At 40.7% G+C, this 19,245-nt stretch overlaps 2 protein-coding genes across 5 annotated transcripts in view; both read right to left on the reverse strand.

Moving 5' to 3' along the window:
* Positions 1-80: 80 nt before the first annotated feature.
* iqcg (IQ motif containing G) lies at positions 81-3,235 on the reverse strand. The gene is made up of 10 exons (XM_063488685.1): positions 3,166-3,235; positions 2,807-2,927; positions 2,567-2,601; positions 2,353-2,475; positions 2,134-2,218; positions 1,875-2,021; positions 1,700-1,774; positions 709-840; positions 538-627; positions 81-191 (listed from the first exon to the last, which is right to left on the reverse strand). Exons 2-10 carry the CDS (start codon positions 2,924-2,926, stop codon positions 81-83), a joined length of 918 nt encoding a protein of 305 aa, XP_063344755.1. The 5' UTR covers position 2,927; positions 3,166-3,235.
* A 443-nt stretch (positions 3,236-3,678) lies between these two features.
* LOC134635784 (protein spire homolog 1-like) overlaps positions 3,679-19,245 on the reverse strand; it is a 40,389-nt gene continuing 24,822 nt past the window's right edge. Inside the window, exons 7-18 of one of the 4 annotated variants that reach the window (XM_063485332.1) lie at positions 18,686-18,772; positions 18,011-18,140; positions 17,351-17,392; positions 12,746-12,796; positions 11,622-11,785; positions 11,431-11,524; positions 11,050-11,192; positions 8,840-8,977; positions 8,548-8,618; positions 8,393-8,420; positions 7,809-8,110; positions 3,679-6,406 (exon numbers count right to left, since the gene is read on the reverse strand). In XM_063485332.1, coding sequence (XP_063341402.1) covers positions 6,151-6,406; positions 7,809-8,110; positions 8,393-8,420; positions 8,548-8,618; positions 8,840-8,977; positions 11,050-11,192; positions 11,431-11,524; positions 11,622-11,785; positions 12,746-12,796; positions 17,351-17,392; positions 18,011-18,140; positions 18,686-18,772 — 1,506 coding nt within the window. In that variant the 3' untranslated portion in view covers positions 3,679-6,150. The remainder of the gene's footprint in view (positions 6,407-7,808; positions 8,111-8,392; positions 8,421-8,547; positions 8,619-8,839; positions 8,978-11,049; positions 11,193-11,430; positions 11,525-11,621; positions 11,786-12,745; positions 12,797-17,350; positions 17,393-18,010; positions 18,141-18,685; positions 18,773-19,245) is intronic. The other 3 variants (XM_063485333.1, XM_063485334.1, XM_063485335.1) reach the window with 3 other exon arrangements.

Genomic DNA, 19,245 nt, shown 5'->3' on the forward strand with positions numbered 1-19,245 from the left:
TAAAGACTTCACATACTGCATTAGTGTTTGTTTTTATTCAGATCATCATGTCAAAGACATTCGGCAGCACTAGCAAAAAGTCATTTCTTCTTTTTCTTTCTTTCCTTCTTGTTCCCTTTCTTGCCTTTCTCAGCTTTTTTAAAACCACAGAGTCCTCGGCGTACGATGCAGCCTCTCCACCAGGCCTGCAGCTGCACAGAAACAGGGATTCAGTTCAGTTGTATTTATACAGCGGCAAATCAAAACAACAGTCACATACAGCAAAAACCAACAGTCATATGACCCACTATGAGCAAGCACTTTGGCAACAGTGGAAAGGGAAAACTCCCTTTTAACAGGAAGAAACCTCCAGCAGAACCAGACTCAGAGAGGGGCAGCCATCTGCTGTGGTTGGGAATGAATATGCCGCAGTCCATGTTCATTCTGCCTGCTGAATACCCTCGTATTCCTTAGCGTTGTTCTTGAATACGAGAACAACCGAACTTAAAGAGCATGAACTGTGGTAGTGAGGCCTGTGCGCCAGTTGGATACTGTTACCTTGGTGGCAGCTCTGATCCGTGCCTGCTGTTGGTGCAGTTTCTCTTGCTCCTCCCTGTCCTCCATCACCATCTGCTCCATCTCCTTGAACTGAAATCAGGAAGTAATTGACATTCATTTAATAACGAACTAATCAGCATCTGCATCTGTTCAGCACCGTGAGCCGCTCACCTTCATCTTCATGTCCTCCAGCCTGTCTAAGTTTAGGTTCTTTTTGAAGCACACGTTGTGGAGCTGCTTGCTCTTCTCCTGCACCATCTGCTCTGTGTGCTGCTGCAGCTCATGCAGCAGCTGCTGCAGCTCCTGATCAGCAACAGTGCAAAGTTAGGTTCACCATATTATCAGCAATCAAATTAATGAGATAAACAGTCTTCTGGAGAATGACAAAAACAAAAAGATCAGCTACTTCTGATAAAGATGAGCCCAAACCGCAGAAACTATGAATCAATACAAGCGACAAACCAGGAAAGAACTTTTTAGTTTCAGAGAAACTGAAAGGATTTGAGAATCTCATTCCTCTCTTACACACACACACACACACACACACACACACACACACACACACACACACACACACACACACACACACACACACACATAAAACTGAGCACAGTGTTGGTTTAGTTAAATCTCCTGATGGCTTATGAATCCAATCACATGGCAAATTCATGTTATTCAAGCTGCTTTAGCCTCGACACAGTTCATGCACATCTAAAAGCTCTCTGTGATAGTATTTCTGACTTTATCTATAACAAATGTCATATTTGTTGTCATCGATTCCTACCCTGTTCTGTGCTAGCGACTTCCTTGTGCTCTCCATGGATACAGATAAAATACCAGGGAAAAAATTACAGCAGATGGAAATCTTCTTTGGAATATCGAGCGATCTCAAGTGAACTTCTCCGAAGCTAATTTAATTAATTTCAATTTAGTTTTATTTATGTAGCACCAAATCCCAACACAGTTGCCTGAAGGTGCTTTATATAGTATGGTAAAGACCCCACAATAATACAGAGAAAACCCCAACAACTACATGACCCCCCATGAGCACGCACTTGGCAAAAGTGGGAAGGAAAAACTCCTTTTTGAAGTACAGCTAAACTAATCACAGCCTCTAAGCCACACAGCTGCACAGCGCTGCATATAGTATTACTTCACCAACCTCATGCTGCCTCAGCAGGAATTTCTGAGACTCCTCGTGAACTCTCACCTCCTCCTTCAACTGTTTCTTCAGCAGCTGAGACAGGATGAGCCAATAAAGGTGATTATTTAGTCATTAAACATTTGACTTCTAAATCTAAAATGTAGAGCCGAGCGTGTCTTATATTTGGACCTACCTCCAGCTGCCCTTCCAGCAGTGCTTCAGCCTGACTGGTCTCATTCTGGATCTTCCTGAGCTGCAGCCCAGTGTCGTTCTCCTTAGTGTTCTCTTTGCTTCTCATCTTTAACAAATGATCTTTCTTGTTTGCTTCATGGCGTATGACCTGCAGATACAGGTCCGGATGGAGACCAAGTAGTGGGAGTACTGAACTCTTATTTTTTCGACCCTTACAGCTATTCATGAAGACAATTGTTCCCTATGAGTCAGTTTCTTACCTGCAGTTTGAGAGTTTTCTGTTGGAGCTCCTCTTGTTGTTTCAGAAGAGTCTGTCTTCTCTTGTCCACTTGTTTCATTTCCTCCCTGAAAGGAGAGTGACTTACATTATAGATGCTGATTATTTCTCCATGTGTTTTTTCTCCTTGTCCTCTATTTGGAACACCCCCTTCTTTTTACCACCAAGGTTAGGATTACTGGCAAATCATTCAAAGAAGAACCTTTTCATGTTCGTATCCCTTCTCCTCTGCTCAATTTCCTCCACAGCCTGCAGCAGAGAGCTAAAACACTGTTTCTCCTCCAGCTCCAAATGTAGCTTGGACATCAGCTGTGAGATGTATTCACTGCAGTGAGATCAATTATTGAGAATAAAACTTTATACTCAATAATAGCTTTGTTTATTTGTTTGTTTTCAGTGTGTTCTGTGATTCTTACCAATCCCTTGTCAACTTCCTGAGATTGGCTTTCTCCTGCACCACACACCCACCCAGCCACACACACACACACACACACACACACACACACACACACACACACACACACACACACACACACACACACACACAGTCTTTCAGTCATGTAATAACGCCCAAAATACAGTTTTTCACAACACTGCTAGATCAAAGCAGCAGGCAGCTGTTGACAGATGTTCAAGTGGTAATACTGTGAAGTCACCTGTGCAGGTCTTTCCCCGCGTATCCGCATTGTGAGAATATGTCCCAGTATTTCCAGCTGATGTGAACAGTCCTCCAGTACTGCTGCCAGTCTCAGACTCTGAATCCTGGATAAACACATCCTGTAGAAAATGAAGGCAGTGATGAACAGATAGATTCGGAGTTACACTCTTAAAGATGGGTTATTTTTAGCATGGCGCTGTCTAAGAGCTTGCTTGCGGAAATAAACCACAAGCTCTTTGAACCTCGGAGACATTGGCACTGGCGTCTGAAGGCTAAACGTTAGGCTCGGCGCTAGCTAACATTTCCGCTTCACAACAAAGAACATGCCAGGGGTACCAGGTAAAAACTGTGGCTTACTTCTCTCTTTCTCGCTTTGTGAATACCAGTAACCATTTCTAACACGAAACCACGAAACGCCGGAGATAAAGTTGAGGCTTTATGTTACTATGGTAACAAGGCCACTTTTTTCCCCCCTTCTAACTTTATTGACAGAGTAAAACATTTACAGACCTGTTTAACACTCCTTTTGTTTACATTTATTTATTAATATAGAAATAAATGTAACTTCAAATGATGTATTCATCAATAAATAAAATCTAAAGGAACAACTTGTTTCCCCCCCGGTCAATCTATCTAGAGAAGATCTGTTTTATGATGTGGTGTTTTATAGTTAAAAAGAAACTGAATTCTTTTCATTAGTAACCCTCATGGGTATCAAATTATGATCCAGGACTGAATAAAGACTTCCTACCATCTCTAGTAGACACTTGGAGATTGAAAAAACAAAACATTATGTTTTTGGATACTTTAAAATAAAAGATGAATAAATAAATGATGAGGATAAATAAATGATGAGGCTGTGGTCAGCTATTGCATTACAGTTTATTGTTTATACTTGTCATTTGTTGCACTCTCTGCAGGGAGTTACAGCTTGAAGGTAATACAGACTGAAAGTACAAGCTACACTGTAGTACATGCATGATGCTGTCTGTCACACTGAGAGGTATCTTTTGAAGACTTCGCAGCCCTCCTGTTCTCCACAGATGGACAATTTCCCTCTCAGCTCTACAGCAGTCTCATTGTCAGCACTGTCATCTTTGAGGCAACACACCTGAACGTTAGAACAAACCCTTTGAAACGATGTATGTACAGTAACAGTAGACGACTGTTCAACAGATGAGAGCGATAACAAAAGGCATCTTTTAAGGCAAAATATGAAAAGACGTGGAATGCGATCGAGTGTAAAATAAACATCCAGGCTGTGAGGAAGTTATATCTCTCTGCCAGTGAGACTGTGAATGACAAAAAAGAAATCATAAAGGCATTGTATTAACATTAACTCTGAGTGACTGAAAGCTGGGCAGCGTGCTGTTATTTCATGTATAATGATTTATCTTTGCAAACATACAGAAACAAATCATTAACTTGATTCATGGGAAAGCAAGAGTGTTGCATCAGTTTAAGGTATGTTTTGAAAAGATGCTGTAATGCACATATTTCAGGTAAAATACTTAAAGGCAAATCTGAACCATCTGGGTCATAGTAATGTCTGAAATTATTATTAGTTTTGTTACAGTCCTAAAATTGTGTTTTTCCTCAATCAGCCTCTGAGTAGGAGTGAGGGGATCGCAGGTGAACTTAACATTTGTTAGCTGTTTTGATTCCCTTTAATCAAAGATACTTTGCTTGTGCTTTTGCTTCTGCCTAGAAACAGGTGATGTCATTCATATGCTTCCATTTCCAAGTCGGGATTTAATGATAGTTGGAGACTTTTACTTATAGAAGCTTGTCAGGGTGCAAGGATAACTCCACAACTGATCAAAACTGGTTCATCACAAAAGTAAACTGGGATAGATTGTTGTGAGATTATAATTTTAGACTAATTGGAGAATTAATTAATGTTATAACTTGTCTTTTGAAAAAGTTCAAATCAGCATTATTTATACCACACAAATTAACAAAAAAAAAGCACCTTAGAGACATCTGTGCATACCAAGTGGTGTGCAGTTTAAAAGATTTTAAAAGGCATTTACCAGTTAATGGTAGGGACTAGAAATCTCAATAACATAGCCTCAGCTGTGTTTTGACCTTTTTTCCCCCTAAAGCACCTTTGATAAGATATTTCTGAGAAAGGCAAAACTAAATAACTGGAGCACCACACTGCTGTCACTTATCCCTGATCTAAACCACCCACACAGATCTGATTAAGTACATTTATAATATTTATTAGCATTAAACACTGATAAATGTTTTTCTTTGTTTTTCAGAGGGCATTTTGGGCTTATTTTAATCTCTATATTTTTGTTAAAATCCTTGTTTATCATATACTGGGCCTTGATGGAGCCAGATCAACTTTATTCTGATTGGCTGCCCCTCACAAACACAATGTTTGCATGAGCTTTTGACTCAGAGAGATTATTTAGACATAGGCTGGTATCAGTATTTGAAGCGTGGCAATGTTTAATATATTACAACAATATATAGATGGCAAAAGAAAAAGCATGACAGGAGTGTTTCAAAGAACTTTGATCATTGTCTAATTACACATGAATATTTCATTTTAACAGAGACTGGAGTGCTTGAGGTGGTCTTCCTCCATTAGCAAGACCACTGCATAAATCAATAACTACATCAGGTGACATATATATTTAAGTAGGTATTATTTGGCACTATAGTCAAAATAAAAGCAGGTGATATTTCTCTTTGTGTAGCAACCTTTGGAGGAAAATAAAACGGGTCATTTAGCTTGAATTCCTCAAGGAAGCATGGTTTCAAGAGCGCTGTCAATAGCAGAGAGGAGTGAGAGTCTCCCTGAGCATCATCAGCAAAAGTCTGAACTGAAAACAGAGGGTGACATTTTATCGAGTAATTATTTACTGTACATACATGTAAAAAACTAAATTATAGCCCATACAAAATGTACAGTTTTATCTTCTTTTTGATGACCGTCACTCTTAGTTTACAATACGATCGCTTTTCTGTTTTGTGCTTTTTATGTGAACGCGAGTTTAGGTGGAACAGACCGTGGCACCATCATGGAGGAAGGAAGTCAGTCCCCTTTGTCTCTGTTGAGTCAAATGCCTGTGTCCACACATTAAAGGATTTTCTGATATATTAATGATATTATTAAAAAAAACACAAAAAAGACTGGCAGATCTACAGTATTGTCTAGAGAAGCTGATCACGATCGGGACACAGCAGCCAGAAACCTCACTATCCACCACCAAGGTTCTTATAGCCATTCAGGCAGCTTTCTCCGACTCACGTCCACTAATACAGTAAGATCATATCCAGTGTTGTGCCATTGGAGCTGGAAGCAGCCAGAAGGAGAGATACAGAGTTTCAGATTTCACTGATTGTTCGTTCAGAGGGATGGTACTCCTCCCTTCCTTTAGGGGAGGACAAGTAGAAGGACTGTGTCTTGCGTTTTAAGCGAGCCCTCTTGGTGGCCAGCGACAGACTGTGTTTGCTGGAGGCGATTATGTCAGAGATGAACTTCTTGCAGTCCACACAGACCTCCATGGTAGCCCAGTCCTCCGTCAGCTCTGGGGGAAGCTCCAGTTCTTCATGAGACTTTAAAGAGCCGTGCTTCGAAAACCTACAGAGACAGAAACAGCAGAGGAGCTCGGCTTGAACGGGAGCAAAACACGACATTGTTTTGATATTTTAACAATGTGAATTAGCTTTGGTTTCAAATGATCTAAAATTTGCATTCATAGCTAACCTAATCCATGGGTTATCAATTAAATGTGTTTAAAAAACAAAAAACACATGAAACAACTCATCCTGAAAAGACTTAATGAAAAGTTCAGTCATGCATGATAATACAGGTAAATTAAATCCAAACTTCATCATTTTCTTGCTGCTTTTGTGATAAGGACGCTGAATGATTTGGTAAATTTTGACAATCAGCCAAGCAGTTTCTGATGTGGTAGTTGCAATTTTATCCACTAGATGTCAGCAACACCCAACAAATCTTCTGACTGAAGAGGACACGCTGTACCAAGCAGTAGTAGCTACAATGAATAAGGCCTTTACGTTGCATGGTGTGTTAATTATTGAGATTTAAATTTATAATCTGAATACGTACTTCCTGGCCACATTATTTTATAGAAGAGAAGGTCTAACTTTAGGCCTACACGGTCTTGACAGGAGACACAGGCTTGTGCAGAGTATGCTTTGCAAAAGTGAAACTGAAAGCAGAGTCTGAGTGCAAGTATTTTGAGCAGGTTATTTTATTATGCATTTATATCTTTGATTAAGCTTTGATTAAGTTTTTAAGTTTTAAGAGTTAAGCAGTCTCGTTTATATTTTGAGTAACATCATTTGAGTGTGACATTTAGTCTAGAAATTACACATACAGTTTCAGTTGTTTACGTGCTGGCCTTCTGTCTAGTGGAAAGGTTACAAGGTCTAGCTGGGGAGCTGAGAGGTGAAACAAAGTGCAAGCAGAGGCTGACACATACACACACACACATCGTAGATAGACTCAGTTATATAGGTAAAAGTTAATCTTATGTTTTGCTTGCAACTGCAAAATTGTGCGTGCATATGTGATAGTTTGTGCAGAACGTGTGCCTGATGTTCCAGACAGATAAGCGAGCGTCCGGGGACAACAGGAAGGCACCTGGATGGAGATGAGACGATGTTCTTTTTAAACTATGTTAAAAGTCATTGTGGTTTTGGTTTCTGCCTGGCAACAGAAAGGGGGGCTGTACTGTTTCACCCCTATAAATATTGTGTTCTGATTATTGTAAGAGAGTTCAACACTGAATCTGTACAGTGTTGGCTCCACGCTGCGTGTATTCATTAAAATGTCGTCTAATTGCACCCGGCCGGATCAGGGGTCATTATTTTGGTCTACCTCCTCAATTTCTGAACCCTTAACATTATGTTCTCAGTATTGCAGTTTGTGATGACGAACACGAGATGTAAGATCTTCTCCTTTTGATTGTTGCACTGCTATTTCTAGTTTCAATAGTGTTGTTCATAGCTCTTACTTAGACATAGTCTTCTGGATGCTGTGGCGCTGTGGGTTACTGGAGGACTTGTCAGTTTTAGCAGCTGGTGCTGTTGTCGCTGCCCCAGGAGCTTTTCTGGGACCTTTAGATGCTCCTTTCGCAGGTTCTTTCAAAGCTGGGGATGCAGCAGCCCCTCCTGGTTTAGATGGACCTGGGGCTCCAGCCACTGACAGTCCTTGTCCTACAGAAGCCATGGCACTTATTCTCTCCCTGGGGAGAGTGTTGGTGGAGCCAATGGAGTAGATGGGCAAGCTGGAATAAGGTTTGGATGGCAGCCGCATCTGTCAGAGATGGAAGGCATGTATGAAAGAGATAAAACTTCCTCACAATGCGTATGGAAACACAGTAATAATGCAAAACAAGAGAGAAGAGTGTCGTCAGTTTGAATTTGGTTGATTGGGAAGTAATTAGCTAAAGATCAGTGACCACCATTTGCCACATTAGGAAGTATGTTACTCTATTTATTTATTTATTTTAAAGAGGTCCACTTTATTGTCACCAGCACAAAGATAAAGGAAGATGTGATACCGCAGAAGAGGACTGATTTATCCCACGTGCCTTACCTTTTTGCAGCACTGTGCGCACACAGGCCTGCAAAGAGACGATTGACAGAAATTACAGGAGAAGGAATAAACGAAAGCAGCCATAGATCCTTAAATAATTATAAACAGAAGAGTATTAATGAAAAAGATGAAGATAATCATCTGAAATTGTTTACTTTTTGCAGAACTGGCAGGTGTAGGACCAGGTGAAGAAGGAAAACCTTTTGGCTCGACAACAGAAGCAAAGCTGCAACAGAAATATAGAGATCGCAGTAAATATAAAGAAGGTATTTGGAACCAAAAAACATTTTTCTCAGGATAAAAGTTATACTGTTTCCCTAACCCTAACCCACTTATGGTGTTATAATTTAACTGTGCTCATTTAGAAAGAGTAAGTAATCCCTGTTTATTAAAGAGAGATTACTTCTTTATAATAGAATTAACCTAGGCAATAAAAAAATGCATTACCTTCCCCTTCTTCATGGCATTGTAGATGTCTTTGTACTGCTGGAACTTCTCCAGCTCTGCCTTCACCAGCACCTGTCTGATGTGCATCACCTCCTCCACCGTCAGAGACAGACACTCCACAGGAAAACAGAACTCCTCCTGCAGCAACAACAAGAATTATACGCACAGCAGTGAGTGGACCCAGCAGACTCAAAACACAGGACTCAGTGTTTTTCATTCAGCACACACATGCACAACTCTCCTGCACCTTTAAGAGCACTGAGAGTGGGTCCGGGCTACAATTGGGTCATAAAAATATCCTCATTGTTCAGTGAAAGAAAAGGCAGCTCAGAGGAGAATCGTGATGTGGAAAAAACAGTGAACACTTTATTCCTGCAGCAGTGCCGAGAAATAGTGTTCACAAAGCGTGCAATGATTGTCTTCAAGAACTGGCTAAAAAAATAGAATTTCTTTTTATATTTGTTATCCAGCTGGAAGCAGCCATCAGAACATGATACACTGTGGTCATAAGGGATGGACATGGTCAGCAACAATACTCAGGCAGGCTGTGGCATTAAAACAATGCTCAGTTGGTCCTAAGGGGCGAAATGTGTGCCAAGAAAATATCCCCCAAACCATTACACCACCAGCAGGCTTAAGTATTTATACAGACATTGTGACCCTAGCATCTGAATGTGGCAGCAGAAACAGAAACTCGTCAGACCATGCAGCGTTTTTCCAACCTGTTCTTCTATAGTGCAATCTTGGTGAGCCAGTGTGAATTGGGCCCTCAGTTTCCTGTTCTTAGCCCATAGGAGGGGCACCTAATGTGGTCTTGACCATGTCTACATGAAAGTCAAGGAACAAAGAGAGCAATATTAAATAAGGGAACATCCTAGATGACTGTGGGTTTATTGTAAGGGGAGGCTGTATATGTTTGTAGCCACAAGGTGTGTTTGTCTGCTACTCAGGGCATCCTCAGGGCCTTTGTAACAGTCGTACATTATGAATCCTTGATTGACTGCTGAAGTACAAGTTAACGCACCGTGGTTCTTCCCATTACTCCCTGTTTCCAGAAACGAGGAGGAGAGGAAACTTCAAATTCACTTTCTAGTGTTCAGAAACATGAAAAAAAGAGATCTTCGATCCTATGTTCGTCTTTCCTGTTATTTCCTGTAAACGCTCTGACAGTTCTTTGTTAGTTCTATGTTGCTGTATGCTTGAGCCACTGTGTTAGATATCCAAAGCAAAGTCCTCAGCCTGCTCTAGGTGAATGATATCTAGTGAAGAATTAGGAGGATGAGCAGCTACGGTTATTATGACGGGACAGACTGATGGGAGATGGGCAAACCTCGGCCGAGTCTCTTCGAAGGATGTAAACCTTCCTGCACAGAGCAAAAAGTGTCTTCACCAACCCCAACACAAACACCTCGATAGGGTTGGAGCTCCACAAAGGGCACAGAGTGGAGGGACAAGGGTGGAGAAGGAAGGGAATCCAGAAGTGATGCGAGATTTCGATTCCAACCTGAGCAAGAGAGGGTGGAGGTGTGTGTGTGGGAGGGAGGAAGAACAGAAAGCCTGCAATTTAACAGAGATACAGGGACTCGATGGTTCTGGTAAAAGAAGGAGGAGGGAAGAAATCCTGAGAAAGGGGCAAACAGAAGAGAGATGACAGCATGTGTGTTTAGTTTCAATCCTTCCTCATTTCCCTACAGATCTTGATGCTCTGCATACTTACCTTGTTCTCCCTCTGCTTCTTTTGATTATTAAGTTATTTGACTACACTGGACACTGACAGCCACTGGAACAAGTCAAAACAGCAATCGAAGGAATATCCTTTGAAACTAATGCATTAGTAGATTTGTTTTTTTTATTTCAATCTGGTCCAGTTCTGACTCTCTTCCAAAGTGTGTCTTTTGTCTTGTCTTTCTTCCCTAACCCTCCAAGCAGTCGTGACAGTTGGCTGCCCCTCCCTGAGGCTGGTTCAGCTGGAGTTTTTTCCTTGTTACAAGGTTACATGTTTTTCCTTCCCACTGTCACAAGTGCTTGCTCACAGGGGATCGTGTGGTTGTTGGGGTTTTCTCACTATTATTGTAGTGTATTTAACTTATAACATAAAACACCTTGAGGTGACTGTTGTTGTTATTTGGCGCTATATAAATAAAACTGAATTGAACTGAATCCTATTTCCAAATGTTTATTTTTAACTGATACACGAAGCTCTGACTCACCAGGGACTTGGAGCTCTGCTTGGAGGGCGGCTGAAACGGTCGGACATTAGTGGGTGTTTCCTTCTCAATAGAGTGTCTTCTCTGGGGGGTCTTACGCCTCTCTGGTTGAGGTGTAGAGGAGATGGGCAGGAACATGGGTGGAGCTGGTGTTCATAGATAGAACGTAAGAGAGAGAGAGAGAAAAAAAGAGAAAGTTTAACTGCAAAGAAGCAATTGATTGGTTAATCTTTGGCTCAAGACCTACTGATTATAAATAATCTTTCAAATGAAAAGACTTTGGGCAACATGACTGGCAAGGCTGCAAGATTAAAAGCCATCGATCACTGCCAGCAGATAGCTTAGTTAAGGAGGCAGGGGGTGTCGAAAGGCTTCCTGACTCACTTTTCTTCCCCAGCACAGATTCTGGGGAAGTGTCATCCATCAGAGATGTCGCCACGCTGGAGCTGCTCGCTGATTTGTGTCCAACAATCTCATCCTGAATGCACAGAATACACATGCACTTCAGTCATCACTTTTTCTGCACAAAGTAAATGCATCTAGGAAAAATAAAATTCTAATACACAGAAACGCACTTCAGAGTCAGAGCTATCCAGTTCAGCGAGGCTGGGAGCCTTCAGGAGCCTCTTTCTCTGAGGAACTGACTGAGATCCAGAGGGTTCGACTCTGGGTGAACCAGATCCGTTGGTGAGAGACAGAGAGCTGGATGTCCTCCTGCCCATACGTGGGCTGAACTCATCTGCATAGAGCCACACAGGAGAGTGTCATTCAGGCACAGCAGTTGAAACGAAACCCAAAACACATCCTCTCTTGATTCTTTGCATCCAAACAGGTTATACTTTGCATCTTTCTTTTACTATCCCATTTGTTATATGGGGAAACAGAGTTTTCAAGTTGTAGTGGGTTTCAGTGGGTGGTGAGGTGAAAGGATGCAATGAATGATGTTACAGAGGACTGAGTTTTGAGAGTCGCCGAAAGGTTAAAGAGGTTGGCGAAGGTTAAGTTTTTCCTAAGGGGAAGCATAGGAGCAGGGCGGTGTTACACGCAGAGCATGGATGCCTTCTTCATGAAATATTTAAACTGTGGACTCCCATATCAACCCCCAGGGAACGTTTTTAGGGAAAGCTAAGTCCTTGAAACCAAATTTCCCAATTTACTAAACAGACACTCTTTACTGGCTAAAGTCTAAAAGTAGAAGAGACAACATTAAAATCAACCACCTACAATACCAAGCTGCCTGATTCTGACTAATTTCTGGGTAAAGCAAAAAGACAACCTGATGAGAGGGTTTGGAGGCAGGGAGTATGGGAAAAGCAGACAAGCGAGTGCTGCAAGAGACAGATAAAAAACACAGCTGATAGGATCGGTGGGAACCCTGAAACTCTCCTTCCTCCCTTCAGCCTCTTGTTTGTGGGAAAAGCATCCACATGAGCTCATCGTCTCAAAACGAGCTCTGTTCCCGCTGCCCAAACAGTCTTTTTATGACCAAAGATTCCTAAGAACCTACATCACCAGTTTTTCTCTATTCAGCCATCATTCTAAACCCTTTCTTTGTTTCACCCAAGTCTCAGCATTCACATATTCAAAAAGAGGAGATATTAGTTTAAAGCTGGCGGGCAGGGGGGAGACAAAACAGACAAGACCATTAGGTTAAAATGCAAACATGGCCTTCCAAACCACAGCATTGCTCATACGTTACCTATTCCAGTACGGAATAAATCCTGTGGCATACTGCGAGTTTTGCCGAAACCTAAAAGGGAGACCTCCTTTAATAGGATGGCTACAAGTAAATTCACCACTCAGTACACCTGCATATCTATATCCAAATAAAATGGAGTGACTGAAGTAGTAAACAGATTTGTGTTTGACAGAATACTTTCAGATACTTTGTGTATGTGTGCAGCTACAGGGAAATGGGTCTGTTGTCTGGATTACATCATGAAATGTATAACTGCTCAATGTTAAAATACTGACCCTACAAAGGAGTCATTTTGATTCTAAAGTATTTAATGCAAAATCTGATATTAATTTTTTTTTATTTTGTCTATAAAATGATTTAAAATAGACATGGTTTTTAACATATTATCTGTCTTTGTGTGGGTTAGAAGAAGTTTAGTATCACTCTCATGTTGCCTAGCTAAGTCGAGACGGGTCAGCTTAGGTCAGCATAAAGACCAGAGCTTTCAGTTCAGTTAAGGTTTCATTTGATTTTTTTATGTCTAATGTTTAAGCATCTTAGCCGTGCTTCAGATCAACGACATGACCAGGGTGTAGCCCAGCTCTCGCTCTATGGTAGATGGGATAGGCTCCAGAGAGAGAGAACTCCAGTGATCGACTGGTCCCCTACAAACAGGCACTCAAGAGATAGAGGGGAAAAAGACCTTCCTTTTAACAGGAAGAGACCTCCACCAGAACCAGGCTCGGGGAGGGGCAGCACATCTGGTGTGTAGTTTTGCAGTAAATGGAACAAACACTTGAATAATACCTGTGATGAGCTCAAGTCAACATTGCATTGCATACCATGCAAGAGTTTTGATTTGAGAGTTTGGTTTGTTTGGGATCATTGTCATGCTGTCAGCCACTTTCTAGCTGGTATTGGATGGTGGATCAAAAATTAGTGGTGTTTTTCTTTGTAATTCCATCAATTTTAACAAGATTTTAAAAACCACTGTCTGGAATGCATCACAAAACCATGACAGAGCCTCCACCGTGTTTTACAGATGACTATGAACACTCGCGGTTTTACGTCCCTCCTCCTGAAAATGTCAGATTTTCAAGTTTCATTCATCAGACTTATTTCTACTGATTTTAAGTCCAGTCCTTGTATAATTTGGCAAACCTACCTGCCATTTCTCCCAGTTTCCCTTCTTTAAGAATGGTTTCTTAACAGCTACCCTCTGTGTCAGGTCTTTGCCGGATTTTTCCCCCGTTTCTTAAGGATGTGACCTTTCAGACACTGTTCATTTGCATTTTTAGGCTTGCCTCTTCGTTAGTCTTCAAAGTCTTTAAAGTTATATTGCAAACACTTTTTATACTTGAATGATTCACAGATCATTGTTAAGAGGCTTAAGAAAAACTTCAGAAAGCTTGAAGAACTACTGCTCAAGACCACTTAAAAGATACAAGAAAGTCTGGCTCCTTAAAAGCAAAATATAAAGAAACAAAGAGTGGCTCAAGACTTTTGCACAGTAGCATATAGGTTTTTTTTACAAAGTTGTACCATTACAAGCTGATAATGTGGTGACAGTATTGCTGTTAGGTCGCAAAATCACCAGACCACTGATAGACTTTTCTACAAAATTGTAGTAACACTGCAGTAACAACATGCAAACAATATATTACTATGGCTACGTTCACACTGCAGGTCTTAATGCTCAATTCCGATTTTTTGATCAAATCCGATTTTTTTGTCTGCTTGTTCACACTACAAATAAAATGCGACAGCAAACACGCTCTAGTGTGAACCCTCAAAGCGGCCCGCATGCGCAAAAGAAGATGTCACACACAACGCGCTCTGTTTAGACCCAGACCAAACAGTATTGTTTGACTGATGGCCCTTAATATAAAGACTTCGGACTTTACGTTTCCCAATTTTTGCTTTAAGTTATTTTGTTATTTACATAATAATGTAAATAACCTAATAATTGTCCTTATTGCTGTTTTAGAGAGGAGCGGTGCTTCAAAGGATAGTTGCAGATTTCTGTCAGAATCTGCAGATTATACAGTACAAATAAATTGTTCACATTTCTCCAACAGTTTCACTGACATCTATGCTGGATGGCCAGGAAGCGTTTGCGATGTCTTCTCGGGCGCTTCTCCGGAGCTGATAATTGGCGTCTGTCTTGTGTCAGTGACGTAAAAGATGGATTTAATGCGACCTGACCATTCAAACAGCAGTCGCTTTCTAAAACATCAGATATGTATCGGATTCAGTACCACATATGAAAGTGACCCAGATCGGATTTGAAAATATCGGATTTGTGCCATTCACACTCTCATATCATGATCGGATATGGGTCGCATAGGGTCAAAAAAATCGGATTTGATGCGCTTTCGCCTGCAATGTGAACGTAGCCTATGATATTACTATTACTATGATATTAAAGCAAAAATTAGGGTAATGTTATACAATTTTGTTGTTAAGTGTTTTTAGACCTAAATATGTATTTATGTATAATGTAACGTTTGCCTTACGTTTTTATGCTAGCGTTATGTAATTTGAAACATCATTCCCATTACGGATCGATTCATTTGACATTTTCCTTTCAATTTTTTGTAGGGGACCCCAGGGAGCCAATCAAATTACCCAAGTCACACCCTTGTTGCTAAGCTAATCACCTGCTGACTCTAGCATTAAACAAAAGCAGAGACAGAGTGGCATCAACCTTCTCAACTAACGCACAACTAAAACAAAATACTTAATGTCACATTTTAATGACAATTTAATTAGAACCAAGCAGCACTGCCTGCTCACGTTGCCTTTAAAACAATAAGCTATCACGAAGGCCCAACGCTGCACACAGGGACATGATACCTCACTGAGACTTGTGATCGCAGCATTTAATCTCATGAAATCTATTTCCCCTTAGCCATACTCATTAATTTGTCAGCGGGAATGTAAAATCCCCACAAAGTACAGAGTTATCAATATGGTCACATCATATGGGAATGAGTGATTATAAAGGGAAGGTTTTACACACAGGTCAACAGACAACACAAATGAGGGAGCTATTTTGAGAGACACTGGCTTCAGTAGGAGAGAAAGTGGAGCACAGGATTTTTCTAAATTGGCCACCTGAGCACTGTTCCCTCATCGCAATCACAACACTATCTCCAAATTTGAACCCTGGGCATGTTCCACTGCTGGTAGCCTGTAGCTCGTCATCTTAGACTATATATTTTACTATGCTGTGCAGAGCATGAGGCTGCGCACCGGTCCACCTGCGCACTGGCTCGATTCTGCAAAGTCACTGCTGCACACGAAAGACTCTTTTGTATAGATTCTTGGAGACGTTGAGGTGTCACGTATGCTTTTGGCTGTTCCTTGCCCACCCTTGATTAGATAGCTGGCAGCTCACTTCTACTGAAGTTTCACATTATAGAGGAACCTTTAAGAGACTAAGTGCTTGGAAAAGGTGACACTTTTCCCAAGAAGCAACAGCAGGAATATTTTTCAGGAGGTACAGGAATTTCCTTTAACATGAAGACTGACTAGAATAAACTGTTTTCTCAAGGCTGCAATCATTTTAACAGCCAACAGTATTTTTTTTTAAAAAAAAGAAGAAGATGCTGTTTGTAGAGAAAGCAGTGATGTAATTTTACCATTCTTCCTTCAGAACGCTACATGCAAAAAAACCAAAACAGCGACATCGTAAATAAAATTCTTCTTGTTTTTAGCACCTCTAAACACTTTAAATATCTCAGTCTGGCTGTAAGGCGATGTAATCTCTTCCAATCGAAGACATATATTATACAAAGTAAAGATTCCTTTTATGACAAATGAAAGGCGGTGAGTCTTGAACATAAGCTCGTTTTTTGTTGGTCTATAGGGTAAAATCACATCAAATACTTTTCAAGATTTCTTTTAAATGATCTGTTCATATATTTTCTATTATTTTTTGAATTTTCTTTTGTTTTGCACAATGAAATCTAAGGCAAAGTTTGAACATGAAGACCTTTTTTTTTGAATTTTTGAGAAATATAACAACATAACATTCAGACATTGTCACTAATTGTCTTTTGCAATGTGAAATGAATCAGTGTGTGCTAAAATATGAGACTTTACAGGACAGATTGTTTGTTTTCCTTGTATTTTAACTAGCCAATACTCAGACAGGTTCAGGTTTTTATCTTTAAAGGTTTTCGAGATTTTCATGTTCAAGCTTTGCCTCAGATTTCAACGTGCAAAAAAAATGGTCTGAACGTTCATTTGATTTCCCTGGTTTTAAGGTTAATGTTGCTTATACTAGCATACATAATAGCATGTAAAACACACCATGCACAGCTTTACAAGTTTAAAGCATGGCCTGTGGATGTAGTTCAGCATACCACTCATGTCACCTCGCTCTCATCAGCATCCTCCTACTGACCAGTGTCCCACGGATCCATGTTTCACCTCCAAAGGAGGCAATCACCAAACGATGAAGCACAACATGAAATGTGTGTACAATATGCAGATTGATGCACCAACAGTGTGTATCTGTGTCTGTGTGTTTGTTCGTGCTGACAGAACAGATGAGCAGCCACAACAAAGCGGGGAACAGAAAGTGATGAAAAGCCAGGTAAGCAGCGAGGGAGACTTTACCTGACGCGTCAAAACTGAAAGACATGCTAAGTGGCCGAATTACTGCAACGAGAAACGCCATGGACAGTTATTGTTTTTGATAGAGGCACATCAAGTCAAGACTTACTACTGTACATACAAGAAGTTGGTATTTAGTGAGAAAAGAATTGAAATGGCATGCTTATTGTCTTATTTCAGATCCCAAAGGTTTCATTGCTTTCATGACGAGAGATAAGAGGATTTTTGAATAAGTCAGCCAATGGGGAGACACTGCAGACAACACAGTACTGGGTTCAGTGTGTTAATAGAAGTTGCAGACACTTAGCATTATTACGGCATACGACTTATACTCTGCTGCAAACAATATAAGCCAAAAAACAATAATAGGCATTAGTTGCAACACAAATATGAACGGTTAGGCAGCAGCAGCTACGATAGCACAGAGCATAGGCACAAAGTAGGAACATATAAAAGAACAGAAACAGTTCAAAGTAATGAAGCTAGTGCACACTTCTTATGTGATTCTGAGGTGCAGGCATCAGATCCATACTTCAGCTTAAAACGTCTTAAAATTTTAGAGCGAAGTATGGTTGCATGTGTATGGGAGTGTGCACGTGAGTGTGCACCAACGGGACTAAAAAGTACCAAGAGCAGGGACAACGAAGCGGGACACCTCCTTACCCAGCCTTCCTCTGCGGACCTCGTCAGGAGAGACCGGGCGAAGTTTCCTCTCTGCTTTGATCTCCTCCAGGATCCGCTCGTGCAGCGTGGGAGGAGGCTGAGTCTGTGGCTTCAGCTTCCGAGCTGACACCTAAGTAGCGTGGGTTGATGATGGGTGGCACAGAGTGAAAAAGGGGGCATACCAACACTGACACAAATATACAGGGTTGTAGCCCGCAGGCCTGCTTCTCTTCGCCTCTTCGGGTCTACTTTGACTGATTGTTCACCTGATTGCTGAGAGATGAGAGCACTGCTGAAAAAGCAGCCTGCTAATCCTGCTGCAAGATTGATATCAGCACAGAATCCATTATTTCTCCGAATTCAGGCTGCAGTAAGACGTGAACACCCGTGTGCTTTACAGAGTCTGGATTTACAGTCGATCACATGTAGTGGAAATAGTCAAGTCTAATCATCGGGATGATTTTGGCTTTAGCAACAGCAAATCAACCTATAAACCATCTCCTGACATGAGAGTCACAGTGTTTCCCACAAATAACACCAGGTTAGAAGCAGGAAATGTCTTTGTTAAAAATCCTTATTTGTTTCAGAGTGTTTACTAATACGTAAATGTGTAGAGGGATTATTGGTTTAATCTCAGTTTTAATGTTTAAATCAATCAGATTTGTTAGAACTCACAGGATTGAGAGGGGGTCTGGACCTGATGAACTCCAGGATGACTTCATGAGCACTTTTCTTTAATCTTGGTGGGATGTCTCCATTGACCTGAAGCAAAGGAACAATTGGTCTGCTTATATTAGCTCAGACAAACGCTGCTTCTTTCAGGAGGTCATTTACTAGATGGAGAACATGATGGATGGAAAAATTAAATAATTCAAACTCAAATAATAAAAAAACACAATATCAATAAAGTATATATGGACATTTTTAAATTTTCTGTTGCAAGACAACCAAACCCAAGACCATTACATAAGGCCGAGATTGATGATTATTTTTAATTATCATCAAGGCTGTCAAATTTTCCAGCGTCGTTCTTAGAGCCCAAGACGTTAAATCATGCTTGGGTCATCTGACAGTCAAAAAACTAGTAATATTCAATAATGATTCTAATATAAAAGCAGCACCTCCTCACTGCTAAATAGAAAGACTTTAATCAGCGATCACAATAGTTACAAAATATTTTTTAAGTTTTCAGTTTTATTATGAATAATGCCAAATGGAAGAGTAAAGTCATGCAT

This window comes from Pelmatolapia mariae, linkage group LG10_11 (assembly GCF_036321145.2).
Source record: "Pelmatolapia mariae isolate MD_Pm_ZW linkage group LG10_11, Pm_UMD_F_2, whole genome shotgun sequence".
Lineage (NCBI taxonomy): Eukaryota > Metazoa > Chordata > Actinopteri > Cichliformes > Cichlidae > Pelmatolapia > Pelmatolapia mariae.

Bases quoted from the DNA above. Each gene is read 5' to 3' on its own strand.
- iqcg (XM_063488685.1), bottom strand. From the start codon at position 2,926: ATGTGTTTATCCAGGATTCAGAGTCTGAGACTGGCAGCAGTACTGGAG. The intron at 1,775-1,874 runs GTAGGTCCAAAT...ATCCTGTCTCAG, and splicing joins TGCTGGAAGGGCAGCTGGAG to CTGCTGAAGAAACAGTTGAA. The intron at 841-1,699 runs GTTGGTGAAGTA...GTTGCTGATCAG, and splicing joins TCCTGCTGAGGCAGCATGAG to GAGCTGCAGCAGCTGCTGCA.